General features: G+C 40.5%; 1 protein-coding gene across 3 annotated transcripts; it reads left to right on the top strand.

Moving 5' to 3' along the window:
• The first annotated feature begins 676 nt into the window (after positions 1-676).
• ASNS (asparagine synthetase (glutamine-hydrolyzing)) lies at positions 677-16,755 on the top strand. Of its 3 annotated transcripts, none has more exons than XM_038556888.1 (13): positions 677-807; positions 3,498-3,533; positions 4,335-4,606; positions 9,030-9,267; positions 10,310-10,495; positions 10,756-10,857; positions 11,300-11,427; positions 12,532-12,658; positions 13,524-13,630; positions 14,327-14,427; positions 15,541-15,622; positions 15,710-15,865; positions 16,421-16,755. In XM_038556888.1, exons 3-13 carry the CDS (start codon positions 4,358-4,360, stop codon positions 16,628-16,630), a joined length of 1,686 nt encoding a protein of 561 aa, XP_038412816.1. In that variant the 5' UTR covers positions 677-807; positions 3,498-3,533; positions 4,335-4,357; the 3' UTR covers positions 16,631-16,755. The 3 variants fall into 3 exon arrangements, with proteins under 3 accessions (XP_038412816.1, XP_038412817.1, XP_038412818.1); XM_038556889.1 differs by lacking the exon at positions 677-807 and adding an exon at positions 1,053-1,273; XM_038556890.1 differs by lacking the exon at positions 677-807 and adding an exon at positions 1,053-1,277.
• Positions 16,756-21,642: the final 4,887 nt, after the last annotated feature.

Here is a 21,642-nt window from a genome sequence, read left to right as displayed (position 1 = left end):
CAGTTACCATTCATTACTTTACATGGAAAATGGGTTTTCTTAGATCCTCAAAATAACCTCTCTTAGGCCTTTCTGACACCTTAGGACACATCCTGCTAACGAATGCACGATATAAATGGAGATAAAGCACAGATGCTCTAAGACATTGTTCAAAGCTAGGGCACCTTGATGCTGAGTGCAGATCTGGGGAGGGAACTTGGCAGTGCCATTCTTGCTGCTCCATCCATGCTGGCTGCCAAATAAAAACTGAACGCTATTTTCATTTTTCGCCTTTCCCCCCTAAAAGCAAAAATCCTCTTCTGATTTCTTTCAGGTAGCAAAAACAGGTACCCATGCGGGCCTTTTTGTTAGAGCGCAGTGGATACCTGTGCACCTAAAACCTTTGCAATTAAGGACATGAGGGAGATCTGATGCGAAGGGGACACTGATCAATTTGGCGATGATTTCCCAAAGAACAAGCCAAGGGCAGAAGACCTCCTCATGGCCAGAAGAGCAGGTGAGGTCACCCTAGGTGTCAGCGGGGCACCCGGCTAGACCTCTGAGGCTCTCCCCTCCAGCAGGTGCGCTAACACTTTAAGGAGCTGGAACGGAGCAGTCGGTCCTTGCTCCCCGCTCCTGCTCCGCCCCGCCAAGGTCTCGCATCGTGGGCCACGCCCCTGCGCGCTGGTTGGCGCCCACAGACATGATGAAACTTCCCGCAAGCATTACAGGAGCGAGGCCGGGAGAAAGCCGAGCAGGCCCGCCGCCCCGCCCGCAACCTGCAGCCCCTACCCGGCGCCTCCCGCCGACGCCTCCGCCGGAGCCCAGGTAAGCCAGGCCCGGCCGCCCAGCGCAGCGCCCTCCCGGCGTGGCCCGGGCCGGCCCGGGGAGGGGGCGGGAGGCCGAGGAGGCGGCCGGGGCGCTGCTGCCGACCTGCGCGCCCCGGGCCCCAGGCGGCCGCCGCCTGCCCGCGCTGCGGCTCCTGCGGCTCCTGCGGCTCCTGCGGCTCGAGGGGCGGGGCCGATTGTGGCGCACCTGGGAGCCCGCGGGGGAGCGAACACCTCGCTCCCGGCCCCGCGAGGAGGGGGCCCGGGGAAAGGCAGAGGGGAGGCCGGGCTGCGGCCCACCCGGGCCCCGGTACATCTCACAGCTTGTAATCCTATTGCACCGAAGCCTGTGGAGATGTTCGCAGTCCGGGGAAGCGGCCGGCGGCTGCACGTGGCTGCGGGGCAGTCGGAGTTTCGGGCGGCGCAGCAGCTGGTCGGATCCCCGGGCCGTCTGTCCAAGCCTAAGGGTCTGTACGTGCCCCTCACCTCCGGCTCGCCCCACCCGTTTCCTCCCCTCCCTCTCCCCACCCTCCCCACCCTCCCCGCCAGACTGCAGGACTCCACAAGTGACTTGAGCAAACCTCACCCAGAAGAGATCTGTCAGGGCGACAGGCGGAGTGGCGTGGAACAAAGCAAAAGAACTGACTTGCCTTTCTCATGGATATCTATTCCGTAGGGCTAGTTTCAGATTAATGTTACTCTTTTGAATAAAAGGACCGTTTTCTTCTGGGCCCTTGGCCTACATTATTTCTTCATAGGCCATTGCCCTGGGTGCCTTGCCTAACCATTTAAAAGCACTCATGACCCTTTTCTCATTGATCAAATTGCTGTAAGATTAAAAAATAATAATAATAACTTAAGTCTTGAGCCTGTCCAGGAGTCGGTTGCTGATATCTTAATGCAAAAATAAAACAATATGGTGAGGTAGTTGGTAAGCAGCCTCGAAATCAAATGCACCGAAGCAGCACTGTCCAATTCAGCCCACATGTAACTACTGAGAACTTGAAATGCTGACTCGTTCAAATTGAGGTGTGGTGTAAGTGTAAGACACACCAGATGTTGACGATTTAATAGAGAAAGGCAATGTATCTTGATAATTTTTTATACTGATTACCTACTGAAATACTATTTTTGGTATATTATGTTAAAACATATTTCAAGTTATCGTCCCTGTTTCTATTTACTTTTTTTAATGGGGCTACTAGTGTTTTTAAAATACCATATGTAGCTCACGTTTCTACTGGACAGCACTGTTCTAGAAGTTTATGAGGAAATACAGAGAATTCCTGGGAACAGGTAATAGCAGAAGGAAAAAGCACGCAAGTAGGACCTTTGCAAGTAAGAGTCCAATAAAAATAGGTAATAGTTTTAATGTGCTTTTTCCTGCTGCAGAAGGAAGTGTGCTTCCTAATTAATGTGTGTTCCCCTTCTTGCTCCTCTAGTGCTTAATGTGTGTTCCTTATAGTAGACTTAATAGTGGGATTCACTAAGCTGCATTAGGAAGACGGGTAAATGATTCAGTAATGACCTCTTGTGATTTTCTTTTCTTTTTTTTTTTTTCTTAGATTTTTTTTTATTTATTCATGAGAGACACAGAGGCAGAGACACAGGCAGAGGAAGAAGCAAGCTCCCTACAAGGAGCCTGATGTGGGACTTGATCCCTAATCCCAGGATCACACCCTGAGCTGAAGGCAGACGCTCAACCACTGAGCCACTCAGGCGTCCCCCTCTTGTGATTTTCAAAGCACTGTCTCAGTCCATTTTTAACTGGTATAGAGTGAAACCTGGCTTATCAGTAGTCATATCATTTCAATCTAAGTAAATTTCCCCTAATCTCAAAAATCCCATTAGAAGCTATTTGGCCAGGGGATCCCTGGGTGGCTCAGCGGTTTGGCGCCTGCCTTTGGCCCAGGGCGTGATCCTGAGTCCCACGTCAGGCTCCTGGCATGGAGCCTGCTTCTCCCTCTGCCTGTGTCTCTGCCTCTCTCTCTCTCTATGTCTATCATGAATAAATAAATAAATAAATCTTAAAAAAAAAAAGAAGAAGCTATTTGGCCAAGTGCATGGAAGGGACTACATAGGACACGTGCCACTTCATGTTGTTTGAGTCCCTACTTTTCATCAGTTTGATATGGTCTTGTTAAAAGGCTAAACAAGCTTTGGTTCACTTAGATACAAACACCCTCAGAGGATTGTCCAAACTGACTGGTGTAACTTAAATGTATAAATTTTCTTGATAATTTTGTCTCAAATTAGGCATTGGCTGCAATTTTGAATTAAAAATTCCCAAATAAAAAAAAAGAAAAGAAAAAGAAAAAAAAATTCCCAAATAGTTTCTAAGTTCGAGATATTTTGGTAAAATACCTGGCTGACAGCATCCAGATAAAACAACCCTTTATTTCACAGTTGAGAATATGAAATTGCAAGGTAACATTTGTAGGAATTGTTTGCTTTTTAGCCTATAGGGATGGCCAAGTTGTTTTTCAGAGATGATGTTGCTGTTTATGTGCCACTTACTTTGCTTTCTTATGAACCAAGGCAACCTTGAGATAAAAATATTCTCCAATATTTTTGTCTTTTGGAACATTTTGATGATGAACATTATGCAGCTCTATCAACCTAAATTTTTTTTTTTCTTATACAGCCAGGATATCTGATCCTAGATAACATGCCTTTCTTTTTTCTCTTTAGAATTTCTTTCATCACATTTGAATAGATCACTTAGAGGTAAGCCAGAAGTTGTGAAATTCTTGTACTAGCTGTATATCTTAATATCACACTTGAGCAAGTATGTATGATCTTTTTTACCCTCCATACAGGTAAAGATAGGACATTTAATTGTCAAAGAGACCTCAGAGGGAACTGTGGTAGTACTTTGAGTCTCTTGGATTTTTGAGGGCCTCTGAGATTCTGGGATGTAGAGAGTGGGATGGGGAATCTCACTAGATTTGAGCCAGCCTGGACATGTATCTTTATCTTAAAAGTAAACCTAGAATATGGCATGACTCCCTCTGCTCTGAGCTCTAGCTGACCAAGTCTCAAGGTGAGAGATATGCAGGCTTCAACAGGGTGCCAGACTGCTACAGCTGGCCAGATGTAAAGGTCATGCATTTTTTCTGAATACTTGTATGTAAATTATTATTATTTTTTAGATATTTTATTTATTTATTTATTTATTTGAAAGAGAGAGTGTGTATGCATGAATGGAGGGGAGGGGCAATGAGAGAGGGGAAAGCAAACCTCCCATTGAGCAGGGAGCCCCACTCAAGGCTCCATCCCAGGACCTGGGATCATGGCCTGAGTTCAAGGCAGATGCTTAACCCACTGATCCACCCAGGTGCCCTGCTTATACACAAATTAAATCATTCTCAACTCCTGTGTGCTTGGCGGCTTAATGGAAAATTGCTGTAGACGAGATAGTTTAAGTTTCAGCCTTTGAAGTGGAGTATGCCAGTTTTTGGAATTAAGATTTAATACAGATTTGGAATGGATATTGAATATTTAGCTGACCTGTTCTTCTCTTCATAGAAAGCCCGTAGCTCCATTGCACCATGTGTGGGATTTGGGCCCTCTTTGGCAGTGATGACTGCCTTTCTGTGCAGTGCCTGAGTGCTATGAAGATTGCACACAGGGGTCCAGATGCATTTCGTTTTGAGAATGTCAATGGATACACCAACTGCTGCTTTGGATTTCATCGGTTGGCAGTGGTTGACCAGCTGTTTGGAATGCAGCCAATTCGAGTAAAGAAATATCCTTATTTGTGGCTCTGTTACAACGGTGAAATCTACAACCACAAGAAGGTAAATAAAACCAGAAGGTATCTGGATGTGATTAAACCTCAGAGCTAGTTGGTTATAATTTTTAAATATTTTGTATAAAGCTTTCTACTTTTCAGTTTCCATGTCCCTCATTTGCTGCAGTTATAAAGACTATGCACTTATGCACAAAGAGGTCAAATGAGCTGGTCACAAAAAAAAAAAAAACCAAAATTGAGGATTGTAATTCTTTAACTCAGAATTTTTTTTCCTTTTATGAATTTGATTATTAATTAGAGTCTATGTTTGGTGCTAGGGATATAATAGTAAGTATGAGAGGTAGGTCTGATGGAGCTTTGTTCCATTTAAAATCAAAGACAAAAAAAATTCCTTTTACATATGATAAATATTCTGAAAACATGGATGATGTGGGAGATTCAGTGTCAATAAGCATGATCAGAGAAGGCCTGATCAGAGGAAGGGACACTTTTGAACGAATACCTAATGGACCGTGATCAACTATCAGCGCTGGAAAGAACTTTTCATGCAGAGGGAATAGCATGTGTAGAAGCCTGTGGCAGGAAGCAGCCCTGGGATTGTGACAAGGGGAGTAGGTAGGAAGGTGGGGTTAGGAGGATCAGCAGGACTCAATCAAGAAGGACTTGGTAAGGAGTTGGACTATCATTCTAAGAGTAGTAAGATGGGAGAATTTTAGGGTAGGTATAGAGTTTAATAGTTTGGAGGTAATCATACTTGTAGGTTTTATATAATCCTGCCCTTATGATATTTATTGCTCTGCATATTGCACTTACATAGAGCCACATGCCAGAAGGGTAGCCAGATGCAACAGAGTGCAAGAAGTGATTTTTTAGCAGTATTAAAATTGGAACAGCTTCCTAATCTGGTGAAAGCTTACTCAGGATGAGAGTGGTGAGGGAGTGGAAATTCTGACCTCAGGAAGCCAAATTGGCTAAGAACCTTCCAATCTGGAATTGTTTAGCTAGTGTTTCATAAATCTTTTAATCTAGGGGCAGCCCGGGTGGCTCAGCTGTTTAGCACCTTCAGCCCAGGGCCTGATCCTGGAGACTAGGGATCGAGTCCCACATCAGGCTCCCTGCATGGAGCCTGCTCCCTCTGCCTGTGTCTCTGCCTCTCTCTCTCTCTCTCTCTCTCTCTCTCTCTCTGTGTCTCTCATGAATCAATAAATAAGATCTTAAAAAAAATTTTTTTTAATCTAAAATTTCCAAGTAGTCTTTTGTTTGCCACCGTCCTCCCCAGATTTTAATTTTGAAAATTTCAAACATGTAAAAAAGAACAGAACGAGAACCTAGATTGTATAACTGTTAATGTTTTACCATATCTGCTCTGTTTGTCTCTTTCTGTATATATATCTAGGCATTGATTTTTTTTTTTTTTTTTTTGGCTGAATCATTTTAGAGTATACTATAGATGTGACACTTTATTCCTAAATATATAAGCACTTCCTCTTAAAAATTAGGGCATTCCTCTACCTAACACCAATACTATTTTTTTTTTTTTTTAAAGATTTTATTTATTTATTCATGATAGTCACAGAGAGAGAGAGAGGCAGAGACATAGGCAGAGGGAGAAGCAGGCTCCATGCAGGGAGCCCGATGTGGGATTCGATCCAGGGTCTCCAGGATCATGCCCTGGGCCAAAGGCAGGCACCAAACCGCTGCGCCACCCAGGGATCCCCACCAATACTATTAAACCTAAGAATTAATAGAACCATTTAATATTCGGTTCATATTAAATTTCTGCAAGTGTGCCAAGAATATCTTTTTATTTTTTGGGCAGTAGGAAGATGTGGGCAGGGGCAGAGGCAAAGGGAAAGAGAAAATCTTTTTTTTTTTTTTTTTAAAGATTTTATTTATACATTCCTGAGAGACACACAGAGAGAGGCAGAGACATAGGCAGAGGGAGAAGCAGGCTCCCCACAGGGAGCCCGATGCGGGACTCGATCCCAGACCCAGGATCATGGCCTGAGCCAAAGGCAGATGCTCAACCACTGAGCCACCCAGGTATCCTGGAAAGACAGACTCTTAAGTAGGCTCCATGCCCAGTGCAGAACCCCACATGGGGCTTGATCTCAAGACCCCGAGATTATGACCTGAGCCAAAATCAAGAGTTGGGATGCTTTAACCCACTGAACCACCCAGGCATCCCCACCAAGGATATTTTTATAGCTGTTTTGTTTGAATCCAGATAGCATTCATACTTCATACAGTTAGTTGTTCCTTGATACTTTTTGAGTCTTGATATGTTAGGTCTATCATTCCCAGGTAGGGATTTACATTCTAGTTACCCTTTGGACATTTTTCTCTGGGTGATAGCTTTTGATGTTTGTTATATGCTTATAGGAATACTCCGAATCATAGGCTTCTCATTTGAGAAGTTTTTATAGTTATTTAGATTCCTTTCATACATTTATTAAGGGTGTATTATACACAGGCATCCTCTTTCTAGGTGCTTAGAGATAAAATGGTGAACAAGAAAAGTAAGAATGGAGTTTCACACTAGTGAGAGTACAGGAAGGAAATAGTTAAGACTACTTTCCTACTTCCTTCCAAGTTAATACCATATACACAAGAATGCTGGATTGCATTATGGCAATTTTAACCTGATTTTCACCTGAAAAGATATAGGAAATACCTTGTTTTACTTGAACAACAACTTTGCTGCTTTTATGTTTTTTATTGAAAAGTTAGAAAATGATAAATGTTTCAAAAGTGTTTTTATTCTAAATTAGTCAAATATATTTTCAAAAAAAAGATATTTTCAAAAGCATAGACATTCCATTGTTTCTACCAATCATCTAAGCTTATGCAGTGTGAGCACCCAGAAATTTGTCTAGGTGGATGGCCATTTTAGGCGTATATAAAGTATGCTGCAACATAAACTTCAACGCCCCTCTTTTTTTTTTTTTTTTTTTACAGAAAAGAAAATTTATTCCTGCTAATAAAATATAGCTGGAGGTATGTTAGGCATGGAGGAGAATAAATGAAAGAGAGGAGAAATTTGAGTGGAGTCTGGGGCAGAGAAGAGTCTCTGCAGGGAGCATTAGGGGCTTACAACCAGCAGGTCAAATGGCAGTGTGATTTCTGGATGGGGGCAAGAGATAGGGGCTTTTATCCCAGTGTAGCTTTTACCCATGTGGTTTCAGGAGGGTGAATAGTGGTACATGGGAATCATTAACCAATAAATTACCTGCTAGCTTTAGCTAAAGAGCAGTGCTGACATGGTGGCAATGGAGGATAGATTAGGGAGGCCGTGGCTTACCGGAATCATTGAATGCTTTGGGGTATATTCATCTTTCCAATGCCTAAGCCCAGAAGGGTCAGCAGAAGACTGCTTCCAAACCCACCTGCTAGTGACAGGATCTTCCCAGATGGTCTCTCAGAGTAGGGGGAGGTGAACCGGAAGTGGCTTTGTAGTCGCTGGAGGCAGCCAAAACCCATGTTTTGGGTCATTCTGAATGCTCATAGATGGAAGTTTCACAAATCGTAGAGTGAACATGATTGTGAAGCATGATTATAGGTCATATGTATACAAACATAGATTCTCTTTTTGAATTTTAGAAACTTATTTTAATGTTTAAACTTATCCAGGATTTCTACCTCATTTTGTTTATATGAACTTCTCTCCATTGTCAGCTAAAATATGAGTAAGTTCGCAGAAAGAGGAATTCTCTGAGTACTTTTCACCGTCTTTGCCAGTGGTGTTGGAGAGCCACAGAGTCCAGGTGTAATGTAATCAAACCCTCTGCACTCAGTGGTCATGACTGTCACTTTGCTGTGCCTTGGGGGGGTGTGAGCTGCTAAAGCCTCCCTGTCATTTTGTCCCTCAGTGAGAAGTAGTAGCTTTAATGCCACTGCAGTGGTACAAAAACTGAATATTAACGGTCATTCCCTGGGGACCAGCAGCTTTGTTTGCACCATGTCTTTATTGTTGTGATGGAATCATCTACTTGTCAGGGACCAGAACCAACTATATTTGTCCTTTTGCTTTCCATTTTTGTAGGCAGGTCTTTGGGACTGAACTGGAAAAACCTTAGCTGATATTATATTCCCAAGCCAAAATACTACAGTTGTGGCAGCACATTTTTAGTGTCATGGCAAGGGGACATCCTATTTGCCTCACGTACAGCTGTAAATATATGTGTATTACAGACATAGCACATATGTAATATGCATTTCTATCTGTCCACACAGGATTGTTTTGATACACTGCATTTATGAAAATGCAACAAAAATTTTCATGGACTTAGCTCTATGTTATAAAGAATTTGCAGAATTGTGACCTCAAACAAATTATATCTTGATAATGCTGTAATTCCACTAAAGTGCATGCTTATAGAACACGGAAGTATTGAACCAACTTGCAATGAAAAATTATTAGTGAATGCACACAGATTTTAACATGTTTATTTTATTATTACTTTTATAAGATGCAACACCATTTTGAATTTGAATACCAGACCAAAGTGGATGGTGAGATAATCCTTCATCTATACGACAAAGGAGGAATTGAACAAACAGTTTGTATGTTGGATGGGGTATTTGCATTTATTTTGCTGGATACTGCCAATAAGAAAGTGTTCCTGGGCAGAGATACTTATGGAGTCAGGCCTTTGTTTAAAGCCATGACAGAAGATGGATTTTTGGCTGTGTGTTCAGAAGCTAAAGGTAATGATAGAATTTTTCTGTGGGTTTTCATTATTGCTCTGGTTTTGTGTTTTTCTCTAGCTCATATTTCTGAATATCATAATGGGCACTCCAAAAGTTTTCAAATGACTATTTCTTAGTGCTTTTATTTTTAATTTATTTTTTTAATTTTATTTAATTTTTATTATTTTTTTTATTGAAGTTTGGTTTGCCAACATAGTCTCAGTGCTTTTAGGATAATATATCAAAAACTAATCCATTCATGGTATTGCCTAGTTAAAACTTTTAAATTACTCTTCATCCCCCATAGAAGTTATATGGCTCTGTTGAGGTCTGCTAGCTAGTGATGGGATCTGAGTCCAATCTGGTTTTTGAATTCAATAAGACAGATTACTAGGCTGACAAATTCACATTGTAAATCATAATGAGCATTTAGATAGGCTATTCCTATTTATAATATAACATTGATTTTGTATCAAAGATTATGGTGGTGTCAGGTTGGTTACTCTCTGTGAAAACTTATTGAGGAACTTTAGATTATACTGTTAACATTACAGAGTATGTAATAACTAAGAGGTAGATGCCTGACTTCTTAATATCCAACTTTAAAGTAAAGTCGATCTCTTAGTGGATCATTTTGCCTGTCAAAGGTCTAGGAACCATGGCTATTTCGTAAAATACCTCAGTCAAAGAAATGACTCCCAGGATAACATAAAATGAGTAATTTCAAGTCGATCTCTCTGTTTAATGTATCTTTTTATATTTAATTTATTATAGAAAATAGATTCTCTTGATTTGAAATTTCAGCTAGGGAGAAGATATTGAACATTGCTGATTTTCCTATTTGAATTACTAGAAATCAGTGCAGCCTTGCTATATATCTCTACTACTGTGCCCTCTCTAGTAAGTAGATAGTAGTATTTGGGTTAATTTTTCTATATTTTGCTCATCTAATAGACATATGTTTATATTAAAAAGGGAAAATAGGAATTTAGGGGATAATAAGTAACTGAAAGTTATTGTGCATTGTATCTTGAGTAAAATTATCTTCTTGAATTCGTAGGTCTTGTTAACTTGAAGCACTCCACGACTCCTTTTCTAAAAGTGGAGCCTTTTCTCCCAGGACATTATGAAGTTTTGGATTTAAAGCCAAATGGCAAAGTTGCATCTGTGGAAATGGTCAAATATCATCATTGTAGAGATGAACCTCTGCACGCCCTCTACGACAATGTGGAGAAACTGTTTCCAGGTAGTAGATACTCCCACTCGCCTAGTCCCTACCTGTCTTCCCCAAAAGGAAAAAAGAAAATGATATTATCATGTCACTGGAATGGTTCGAGTCTGAAGAGCTATTTCCTATTTAATTTGGAGGTGGTGCATTGGGATTTGGCAAATTCCACGGTTGAGCACATGTCATCATGATAGATACAGATGATTGTGTACCACGTTTCAGTAAATAATTCAGACCAAGATTTTCTGGAATTGTTTATTTATTTTATGTGTTTATAGGTTTTGAGATAGAAACTGTGAAGAACAACCTCCGGATCCTTTTTGACAATGCCATTAAGAAACGCTTGATGACAGACAGAAGGATTGGCTGCCTTTTATCAGGTAAAGGCTGTTAAAAAGCCTAATTATATCTCATGCGTATTTAACTAAATGATTTATAGCTATCCCTGAGGTTTTGACTATAAAATATTTATGATTTAATCTTCCCTCCATTGTAGATTGAAAATGATTTCTGTAAGCTGCATTTAATATTCATAGTTATATAGCAATGTCAGGTTCTGTTATAATCACTGCGATGAGCGAGCTAATATACATTCTTTAGAATCGTGTGTAGTGATTTTTTAAACCAATTCAAATACTATAACCATTATCTCAGGTAATATATGTTAGAATTTTCTTTTATTAAAGTTAATTTTTAGTCTATAAAACTTGGGGATTTTTAAGTGGTAAAACTCAAAACCTGGAGCCTAACAGGATTATAAATCCCACCTGTTCCTCCCTTATGCAAGGCACATAACCCGTGTACTTCCGGTCTTACTCACAGGGGGCTTAGATTCCAGTCTGGTTGCTGCCACCCTCTTAAAGCAACTAAAAGAGGCCCATGTTCAGTACCCTCTCCAGACATTTGCAATTGGCATGGAAGACAGTACTGATTTACTAGCAGCTAGAAAGGTAAGACACTGTCTCTCCCCGTTATTTAGTTAAGACATACCTGTTAGAATAAAAATCAAGCCAATAATTAATAATTCTATGCTTATTTATGCTCCTGTACTGACTCAGGTAATTAGTTTAAATTAAGGATATTAAAATGGAATGAAATACCTGTTGAGTATCAACTGTGTTGTACACACTCCTTTGGGTACTTCTACCAAGGTTTGTGCAATCCTAAAAATCCCATGATAATAATTCTTTTTGAATATAAAGATGTGGTATAGTGGTTATGACTGCACACTTTGAAACCTGACTTTTGGTTTCAAATCCTACCTCTGCCATGTAATTCCTCATATATGTAATGGGAATAATAGTATCTACTATGGAATAGTTTTGTGGTAAAAATGATAGAATTCATATAAAGAACATAGGATAGAACATAGCATGTAGTAAGTACTTTGTAAACATTAGCTATTTTTCTTTTCTGTTTTTAATAAAATACTGTGTGTTAGGATTATGGGGTGGGGAGGGACCTTATACATATAATATATATTCAGTGTTCAGGAGACCTTATTCCTACTCTAGAAGAACTTATGTAGAATGGATGAGAAAGAGCTAGAGTGCAGTCTCAAAGTAAGTTATCAATGCTGATAGAATTCAAAATAGCCAAAGAAAAAAGGGTGGTGGTGGCAGCATTCCCTTTAGGAATATTATCCTGAATGTAATGTAAAACATTGCTGGAGGGCCAATAGGGGGCCATGGTTAGAATGGGGTCCCATTGGACTAGAGAGAGAGGAGGTAGGTAACTTCGGTGTGTAGGGGGCACACTTTAGATGGTTAGGTTGAAGTCTTGGAGTAGAAGGAGCTGATGGGCTGTCTACCTCTTAGTTGAGTCAGGGCAGAGACTGAGGGAGGCCAGAAAATCTGACCAGGGAGCTGTGTATATGGTGGCCTGGAGAATCATTTCCCCTATTTTGCCTGGTTTATTTTTCACTGCTTTTAACTTATAATGCGCTGTGAACTACTGTCATCTTTCCTTCTCAAGAGCAGTTCTTTTCTAAAAAAAAAAAAAGAGCAGTTCTTTTCTTTAAATAACAAGTGTATGGACGTTTCTTAAATAATCAGGTGGCAAATCATATTGGGAGTGAACACCATGAAGTCCTCTTTAATTCTGAGGAAGGCATTCAGGTCCTGGATGAAGTCATATTTTCCTTGGAAACTTACGATATTACAACAGTTCGTGCTTCAGTAGGTAAGGTATTCTCGGATAACAGAAAGATTTTTAATACTGAAAAAATAATAAGGGTTAAAAGATTATTTCAGACAACAGTTTGAAAAACAATACTTGAGAATGAATGCAAATGAAATTCCTAGGTCAGCAGTATTTTAAGACAAGACCATTTAAGAATTCCCCGAATCTCTTTGGGACAGGAATAAATACATACACTTCCACACTTATGGTATCACTACAGATGATCCTTCACTTAACCACGGTTCCACTTAAACAATGTTTGACTTTGTGATGGTGTGAAAGCAACACCCTTTCAGTAGAAACCATACTTCAACTTTGAATTTGGATACTTTCCCCAGGCTAGCACCATGTGGAGGCTACTGTCTCCTGATGCTGGGCAGTGGCAGTGAGCTACAGCTTTCAGTCAGCCAAGTGATCACAAGGCTCAACAACAAAACTCTCACAACCACTCTGTTGTGAAATTTGGTGCATGGGGAGTGTTAGGAAAAAAATTGAAACTAAACTATCTAAATTCCCCACTCCTATTATTTTTGTAGAGTGATACTGGTATGAAAGCTATTTTTTTTTTTTAAGGTATTTGTCATTGTTCAGGTTAACAGAGTTTTAAGATGGACATTCTTGATCTAAAAGCATTAAAATCTGTATAGGAAATTCTGGAATGATTTTGAGCTATTTCATTATAACAGTACAACTTCTGGATTAGGTATATTAAAATGGCTTATAGACAAAAGGTCATTATTTTGGAGACTACTTCATTAATACAGAGTTCAATCGAAGTAAAACTTAGTAGTTTCCAAAAGCCAAACAAAAGGCATTTTTGGTAGAGAGTTATGTTGACATTAACAATTTCTGTCCCTCTTCTAAGGTATGTACTTAGTTTCCAAGTACATTCGGAAGAACACCGATAGCGTGGTGATCTTCTCTGGAGAAGGCTCAGATGAACTGACTCAGGGTTACATATATTTTCACAAGGTAAGCATTCTGAAATGGAGAGATATTGGCACTAGTCTAGGAAAAGTGAACAATTTGTTTGCTATTGTCTGTCTTTTCACTATAGCCCTACCACTTGAGTGTCTTGTGATGTAGGTGAGGAAACCAGATAGTGTCTGATTTGTATTTTTTATTTTTAAGATTTTATTTATTTGAAAGAGAGTTAATACGAGAGAAAGAAAGAGCATGAGCAGTGGGGAGGGGTAGAGGGTGATGCGGACTCCCCACTGAGCAAGGAGTCTGATGCAAGGCTTAGTCCCAGGTCCCTGGGATCATGATCTCAGCTGAAGGCATGCAGACACTTAACCAACTGAGCCACCGAGGTACTCTGTTTTATATTTCTTCTGGGGGAGAAAGAAGTCTTGATGGTGTCAGATTATCTGCATTTTTGAGAACTGGGTAAACATGAGAATCGTGGTTCTAATATGTCTTGAGATCCTCTGGCAGAGTGTTATTGCCCACAGTGTCCCATTTTATTGCCTGACACGAACTGATTGGTGTGAAGGGAGGCCTGTTTTACCAAGCAGGGACGCCCTTCCCCAAACCTTGTGTAGCTTTTTTGTCTTACCTGCCATTACAGCGGGAGTGTGGGAAAGAGTAAGAAATATAGATTGTTCTGTGTGCACAAAGCAAAGTTATTGGTGTATTTGTAACTTCACCTGTTTGTTTGTAACACAGGCTCCTTCTCCTGAGAAAGCCGAGGAGGAGAGTGAGAGGCTTCTGAAGGAACTCTACTTGTTCGATGTTCTCCGGGCAGATCGCACTACAGCTGCCCACGGGTGACTCAGTAGTCTGAGAAGCAATTATAAAGATAGCTTCAAAAGTCAGAAAGCTCAACAGCTGATTTTTTTGTTTTAATTTGGTTATATGTTGCAAAGTATGATTTTTTTTTTTTTTTTTTTTTTTGGTGAAATTGAAGCTCCTCTTATTCCTAGTGCTGTTGCAGCACTGATGAGGGGGAAGGGATGGTCTTTAGGGTTAGACTACCTACTACTACAGTCCCACTCTGCTGCCATCAGAACAATGGAGAAAGAAGGCAGATTGTAGTTCTTTTTAAGACTTTTTAAGAGAATTAAAGATGATACATCCCTATGAAATAAGTGTTGAGTGCCTGCCATGCCCCTTGGATTCTGTGGTGACCCTGTGTGGGTACAGGGCAGTGAGGATCCAAGAGGGTTGATTAGATTATAAAACAGGTTTCTCTGATACCATTTCTGGATGCCTAAAGTTGTCACTTTGTGGCCAGTCATGTTGGAGAATGAGACACTATTGTACATGATAGACAACCGATTTTCAATGTTTTAGTTGCTTCTACTAAATCACACTTAGATTGGAAAATAATGAACCATGGTGTGGGGAATGAACTGAATCCATGGTTATCATCTCATCCATTTGTTTTAACCAGAGTCACCAGGATTTCGGAAACATGTTGTGGCCTTTGATGAAACACTACTGAATTTTATGTAAATTAGTCATTTAGTAGTAAACAGTTTTGAATTATTACAGTTTCTAATAGGATGAGAAATGGTGTCACCAAGAAAAGATTTTGATTTTGATTTTGATTTTCATAGGAAAAGTACATTCTCAATGATCAGGTCTCTCATGATTCTTACTCTTTCTGCTTTTTGAGATGTGCATTTAATTGTTTATGCAGGGGAAAGTAAATTATTGTCAAACAGTTGGTCTTACTCTGATAAGGTAATATTGTTTTAAATGAAGATTTTTTTTGTATTCTTGCAGTAGTGTAGCACAAGCAGGAGGACTGCAAAAAATGACTTCATTGTCTTAACATTATTTAAAGACTGGTTGAATGCTAAGAAACTTTCAAGGAAAATCTAAATGGACAGGCACGAAATATTCATTTTGATTTAGATTTTCTTTTCCCCTTTAAGCCTTGAATTGAGAGTCCCCTTCCTGGATCATCGATTTTCTTCCTATTACTTGTCCCTGCCACCAGATATGAGAATTCCCAAGGTAGGTGAATCAATTCAAGATAAAAACTGTCCATTGACACTGAATATATTTGGAACTTTTACTGACATTCCTTTGTTTTCATGTCAGAATGGAATAGAAAAACATCTCCTGAGAGAGACATTTGAGGACTCCAATCTGATACCTAAAGACATTCTCTGGCGGCCAAAAGAAGCTTTCAGTGATGGAATAACCTCAGTTAAGAATTCCTGGTTTAGGATCTTGCAGGAATATATTGAACATCAGGTATAATGTCTTTAGAAATATTTTTTGGGAATAGGGCATGGTGGACACAGAGTTGTAGTCGCTGTCCATTTTGTTTAAATGTTTTGTGTCTGTTGGAGAAATTCTCTGTAAACAATATTTTTATAAGAATTTCATAAGATTTCAATAGCATGAAGGATTATATAATAGCATCTAGAATTGAAAGAGCAAAAGAGGCGACTTACCAACCATCACTGACCTCCATTTAACACATTATTGGGGACCTGCTGGGTGCTGCTGGCAGGCAGGAATGTTTTATTCCTGAATAAAGGAATTACTCCTTTAATTCAGAGCCACCATGTATTACATTCAGAGCCACCATGTATTACAGATAGTCACAAAAATGTTCCTTAAAAGTCACTGCAACTGTGTATATTAGGATATTTTAGCATTTTCTAAGTGAAAGGTTATTCAAAGGGTCTCTTGTGCAATTTACATCATGCCTTTTGGTTATCTTTTGTTGTTGTTGTGAAGCCACATTAAACACAAGTGTTTCTGTGCCCTTTAAAAAACCATTTTGCTTTTATGCTCTTCCAGGTTGACGATGCAATGATGGCCGCTGCAGCCCAGAAATTTCCCTTCAATACTCCTAAAACTAAAGAGGGCTATTACTACCGTCAAATCTTTGAACGCCACTACCCCGGCCGGGCTGACTGGCTGACCCATTACTGGATGCCGAGGTGGATCAATGCCACTGACCCTTCTGCCCGTACTCTGGCCCATTACAAGGCAGCTGCCAAAGCCTAGGTGCCCTCTGCACTAGCGAGTACAAGGCAATAAAGAGTAGGGGGCTTGGGAGTAAGAGGGGAGCTGTGAATGTCAACCACGTAGGCTTATTGGGCATGAAGAAAATAAAAGTCCCAAATCAGAAACATTGCTGTAATTGTTTATATTCATATAGCCCCTTTATTAGGGGTAACTAGAAACTGAGCAGCTTTTATTATTTTCCAATAAGAGAGAGTGAGCTTAGGACTGGGGGAAGCCATCACACATTTGCAGGCACTCACAGGCATTCTGGCTGTTGCAGAAGACTTGGGTTTTGTGCCACCATGGCCCTCTTCCAGTCCTCGCCTCCTCTTAGTGGCCTTCTCCCAGCTTTCCCCTCTTCCTTTCTCTATCCCCAGCAGCTGGCCAGGCAGCTGGGTCCATTGTAGATGTCCATGACAGCTCTATTTTGTGAAATAGCCATTTCTATCTCCTTTTTCTGTTGAGCCAACAGCTTTTTTAGAACTGCTATGCTAGATCAGAGGTCAGCAGACTCTTAAGAGACAATCAGTCTTCTAGGCTTTACAGCCCTCCATCAGAACTGTTCAACTCTATGACTGGACTGTAAAAGCAGACCTAGACAATATGCATATGAGTGGAGATGGCTGTGTTCTCGTCAAAGTTTATAAAAACAGGCAGTAGGCTGGATTTAGCCTGTGGGCCCTGCTGTAGAGAAACAAACCAAGCATTTCTGATAAAAGGAAAAAGCATGCTAAACCTAAGTGGCAAAAGTAAAAGAATTAGATTCGTATTTAAGTGCTTATTGGTTGTTTAGGGACAACATTTTGAAATATGTTATAAAGATGAATTCAGGGATCCCTGGGTGGCGCAGCGGTTTGGCGTCTGCCTTTGGCCCAGGGCGCGATCCTGGAGACCCGGGATCGAATCCCACGTCGGGCTCCCGGTGCATGGAGCCTGCTTCTCCCTCTGCCTATGTCTCTGCCTCTCTCTCTCTCTCTCTGTGTGACTATCATAAAAATAAATTAAATAAATAAATAAATAAATAAATAAATAAATAAATAAATAAATAAATAAATAAATATTCAGTTAATAGGCACTTTTGAAGAGCAAAGTGGTAGTGCACAGGTCAACATAAGAATGCTTGATGGGGGGGTATGCCTGGGTGGCTCAGTGGTTGACATCTGCCTTTGGCTCAGGTCTTGATTGAGTCCTACATAAGCTCCCCACAGGGAACCTGCTTCTCCCTCTGCCTATGTCTTTGCCTCTCTCTGTCTCTCATGAATAAATAAATAAAATCCTAAAAAAAAAAAAAAAGAATGTTTGATGGGAAAAGCGAATAGGACTGGAGTTTATTTCCCTTCTTGAGTTTGGGCAGGATTTCAAGATTGCCTTGACTAGCTGAATCCAGTAGAAGTGAGGCTGTGCCTTCCAATGCTAGGTCACAAAAGGTGATTTGGCTTATGCTTTCTCTCGATGCATGTTGTAAGGAAGCCCAGGCACAGGGAGAGGCCACATGTAAGAGTTAGGGCTGACCTCACGACCACCACCCCTACCCCTCAACAGCCAACATCAATCACCAAGTATGTCAGTAAACTTCCAAATGGTTCCTACTCCTGCTCTGAGTCTTCAGCTGAGGCCCCAGTCATGGGATAAACCATCCCTGCATGCTGTGTCCAATTCCTGATTCAAAATTCCTTGAGTGTAATAAATGGATATTTGACACCATTACCTTTTATGTGGTTTCTTACACAGGGACAGTAGTTGGAACAGGTAAGTCCTAGGACCCCTATTTTATACACGTTAAATCAATTGCTCAGTCAATTAGCTAATTGCTAGGTACTGGAGCTCCAAGTTACTTGACAGATTGGCTCCAGAGCCTTTGTGGTGTTCTTTCCTGACTATCCCCTCCCATGACAGTTTGCAATTACAGCCCAGGTCTCTGCTGTGAATTTGGAAAGGACCCCCTCTCAGCTGGAGTTGAGAGTAGGGTTACGTGCCAGGTGACGCTAAGCATTTTCTGAAACGGGATAGATTAGATGATGAGAAGATTGCAAATAGTCCGTGCATTACCACAACTGAAGTTACTTCTTGCTCAAACTGTATGTTCATCTGGGCCTATGAAGCTCTGCTCATCATTGAAGGGGCTATAATCATTCTGAGACCCAGGCTGAAGGAAACATAAACCTGACACAAGCTTCCATGACCAGCAAGGCAGAGGACCAAGAAAATGATGAATCATGTACCGAAACTCAAGAGCTTCCACCCTGAAGTGACCTATTACTTTTTCTTACATTTTTGGGACCAAAGCAAGTCATGTGGCCATCCCTAATTTTGAAGACACACTACCAGAGAGTGGTACTAATGACTCAGAACCACCCTCAGTCATCAACTATTCAGCTCACTTTCTTGCCTACATCCAAATACACACATCCCCTTTTCAAGAGTGACAACCCCCACATGCCACTTTGTCACGGCAATAAGCCCAGAGTTTAAGATTCTAGGTGTTGTACCAATATGGGAGTCTGCTTCAGGTGGCATCTTTTTGTGAACTAAGAATAAAAGTTATCTTCTATAACTAAACTTTTATATATCTTTGTTCAATATATAATAGGGCAGGAGTAGAATAACAACAAAATGTACTACTTTTCAAAAAAGGATAGAATGGGAGACATACAGCAAACTAAGTTGTAGCAATTCTGCTACCTGCTTGGCAGATGTTTTCAGAGCCCTCACCCTGGGTCTCCAGCAAAACATGGGCCCTCAAAGTTCAGGTAGGAGTGAAAGAGCTGGGAAAATCAGGGCTTGTGCATAAGGTGAGAAACAGGGAGCCCTTTGGAGGGGGAAAGCTAATGAATATAAAACTATTGGACTCATAGCATGGTAGTTATGGTTACCCAGAATATTGATCACCCTTCGTGATCTGACCACTACTGCACTAAAAGCTACAATCAATCTTCACAACTGTGAGGTATGTACTATTGAGCTTATCCACATTTTATGGAGGAGTAAAGTGATAACACAGGCATTCTATCATATGCCTAAGTTCATGTAACTAATAAGTAATCAAAGTGGGATATTTGATCCAGGTCCCAGGGTTGTACTTAACCCCTACTCTGTTACCTTTCAAAAGGTTACAGAATTATTTGCATGGAAAAATATAATTCCAAATTTTTTCTCAAATTGTGTATTTTAATGGGATTATATATTCCATTTTATGAGTAGTTTATAAGTTATTTAGCACATCTAATTTTTTTAAAAATTATTTTTAAGATTTTATTTATTCATGAGAGGCAGAGACACAGGCAGAGGGAGAAGCAGGCTCCATGCGGGGAGCCTGACGTGGGACTTGATCCTGAGACTCTGGAATCACGACCCGAACTGATGGCAGATGCCCAACTGCTGAGCCACCCAGGCATCCCTAGCACATCTAATTTAAGAAGAAGGATTTTTTTTAATTTTAAAAATGTTTAATGTACACACCTAAGCACATATCATTTGTGTAACTGAGATCTTATGTGATCGAGAGCTAATATGACTGAGATATTATGTGAATTCTTACCTGATTTCCACTCTACCTAGCCAATAAAAGGATGTCAAGAAATCAGTTCATAGTTCTTTGTGCAACTTGGAGAATTTTTAATAATGTTAGGAAAAACTATACTTAAATTGTTGGTATATATTAGAAACTGGTTGTTTCGGTGTAAAATATGTGTTTGATTTCTGAGGATTAATGTAATACATAAAACCACAAGGTGGCAGCCACTACACACTGATTTTTCTCTCCAGGCAACTTAATGCATTTCTCCAACATAGTGGTGGGGACAAATTATTTTATGCCAAATTGGAGATATAAAGTTGATTTCATACAATAAATCCCAGCACGGAAGCTCCACAGTTTGTTAGAGTTAATTAGTGAGCAGTTTTAACTTGCTAACGGCATATGACTGTTGTACAGGCCAGTAGGAACTTATATGTATATTTTTTTCTGAACTTTAAAAAAAATATTTTATTTAAGAGAGAGAACAAGAAAGGGAGAAGCAGAAGGAGAGGGAGGAGGAGCAACCCCCCACCTGCACTGCCACTGAGCAGGGAACCTGACACAAGGCTTGAACCCAGGATCTCAGGATAGTGATGAGCTGAAAGCAGAGGTTTAACCAACTAAGCCACCCAGGACTGTTTTCTGAGCCTTTCCTGTTCTTCCTTTGATCCACCATCCTAAACACACTTGTAAAAAGTGTGTCCTGACAAGAAAAGATCTTTTATGTTCTGAAAGGTAAGAAGGAATGTGGACAACCTCAAATCTGTTTTTATTTGCCTTTTGAATATAATCAATCTACACATGAACTATCATTTTCAAGACTACCTGCTGCAGCTAGCCCTGTTTATTCTAGCTAGACAAAAGACGAAACCTTGTACTGAACACTTTACTCACTGATGACTGTCAACCTAATGTTAATCTAAGATCATACCAGGTCTCTAAAATAATCCTGAGAGGTACCCATTGTGTTGTCATCCCCATTTAATGCACCAAAAAAAATGGACTGTGCAGGCAGCCTAGATCTTGAGAGGTCAACTCATGGTCAATGGAATTATCTATTGATTATAATGAATACCACAGTTCTAGATTAGCAAAGTGATTTGTATTTGTGGACAGATGACTTATAGAAAATTGGTGAGCCTTCATACAATGACCACTATGCTATGCAAGAAGTGCCTTCTTTAGTTCTTACTAACATAAGTAGTAACTTCTTATTTAACTTTATCCTTTGAGGTTGAGCTCACCAATAGAGGTTTTCGTGATATTGGAAATTCTGGAGCAGAGGTTTTAAAAGTGGAAAGTGAGGAAAGAACCTTGGGTTTGTGTTTGTTTATTTCAGGGAGTGAGAAGAAAACAGTTAAAAAGGATGATTCAGGGATCCCTGGGTGGCACAGCGGTTTAGCGCCTGCCTTTGGCCCAGGGCGCGATCCTGGAGACCCGGGATCGAATCCCACTTCGGGCTCCCGGTGCATGGAGCCTGCTTCTCCCTCTGCCT

This window comes from Canis lupus, chromosome 14, assembly GCF_011100685.1.
Source record: "Canis lupus familiaris isolate Mischka breed German Shepherd chromosome 14, alternate assembly UU_Cfam_GSD_1.0, whole genome shotgun sequence".
NCBI lineage: Eukaryota > Metazoa > Chordata > Mammalia > Carnivora > Canidae > Canis > Canis lupus.
The sequence above is the reverse complement of the archived record's forward strand: the minus strand, read 5'-3'. Positions and strand labels throughout refer to the sequence as shown.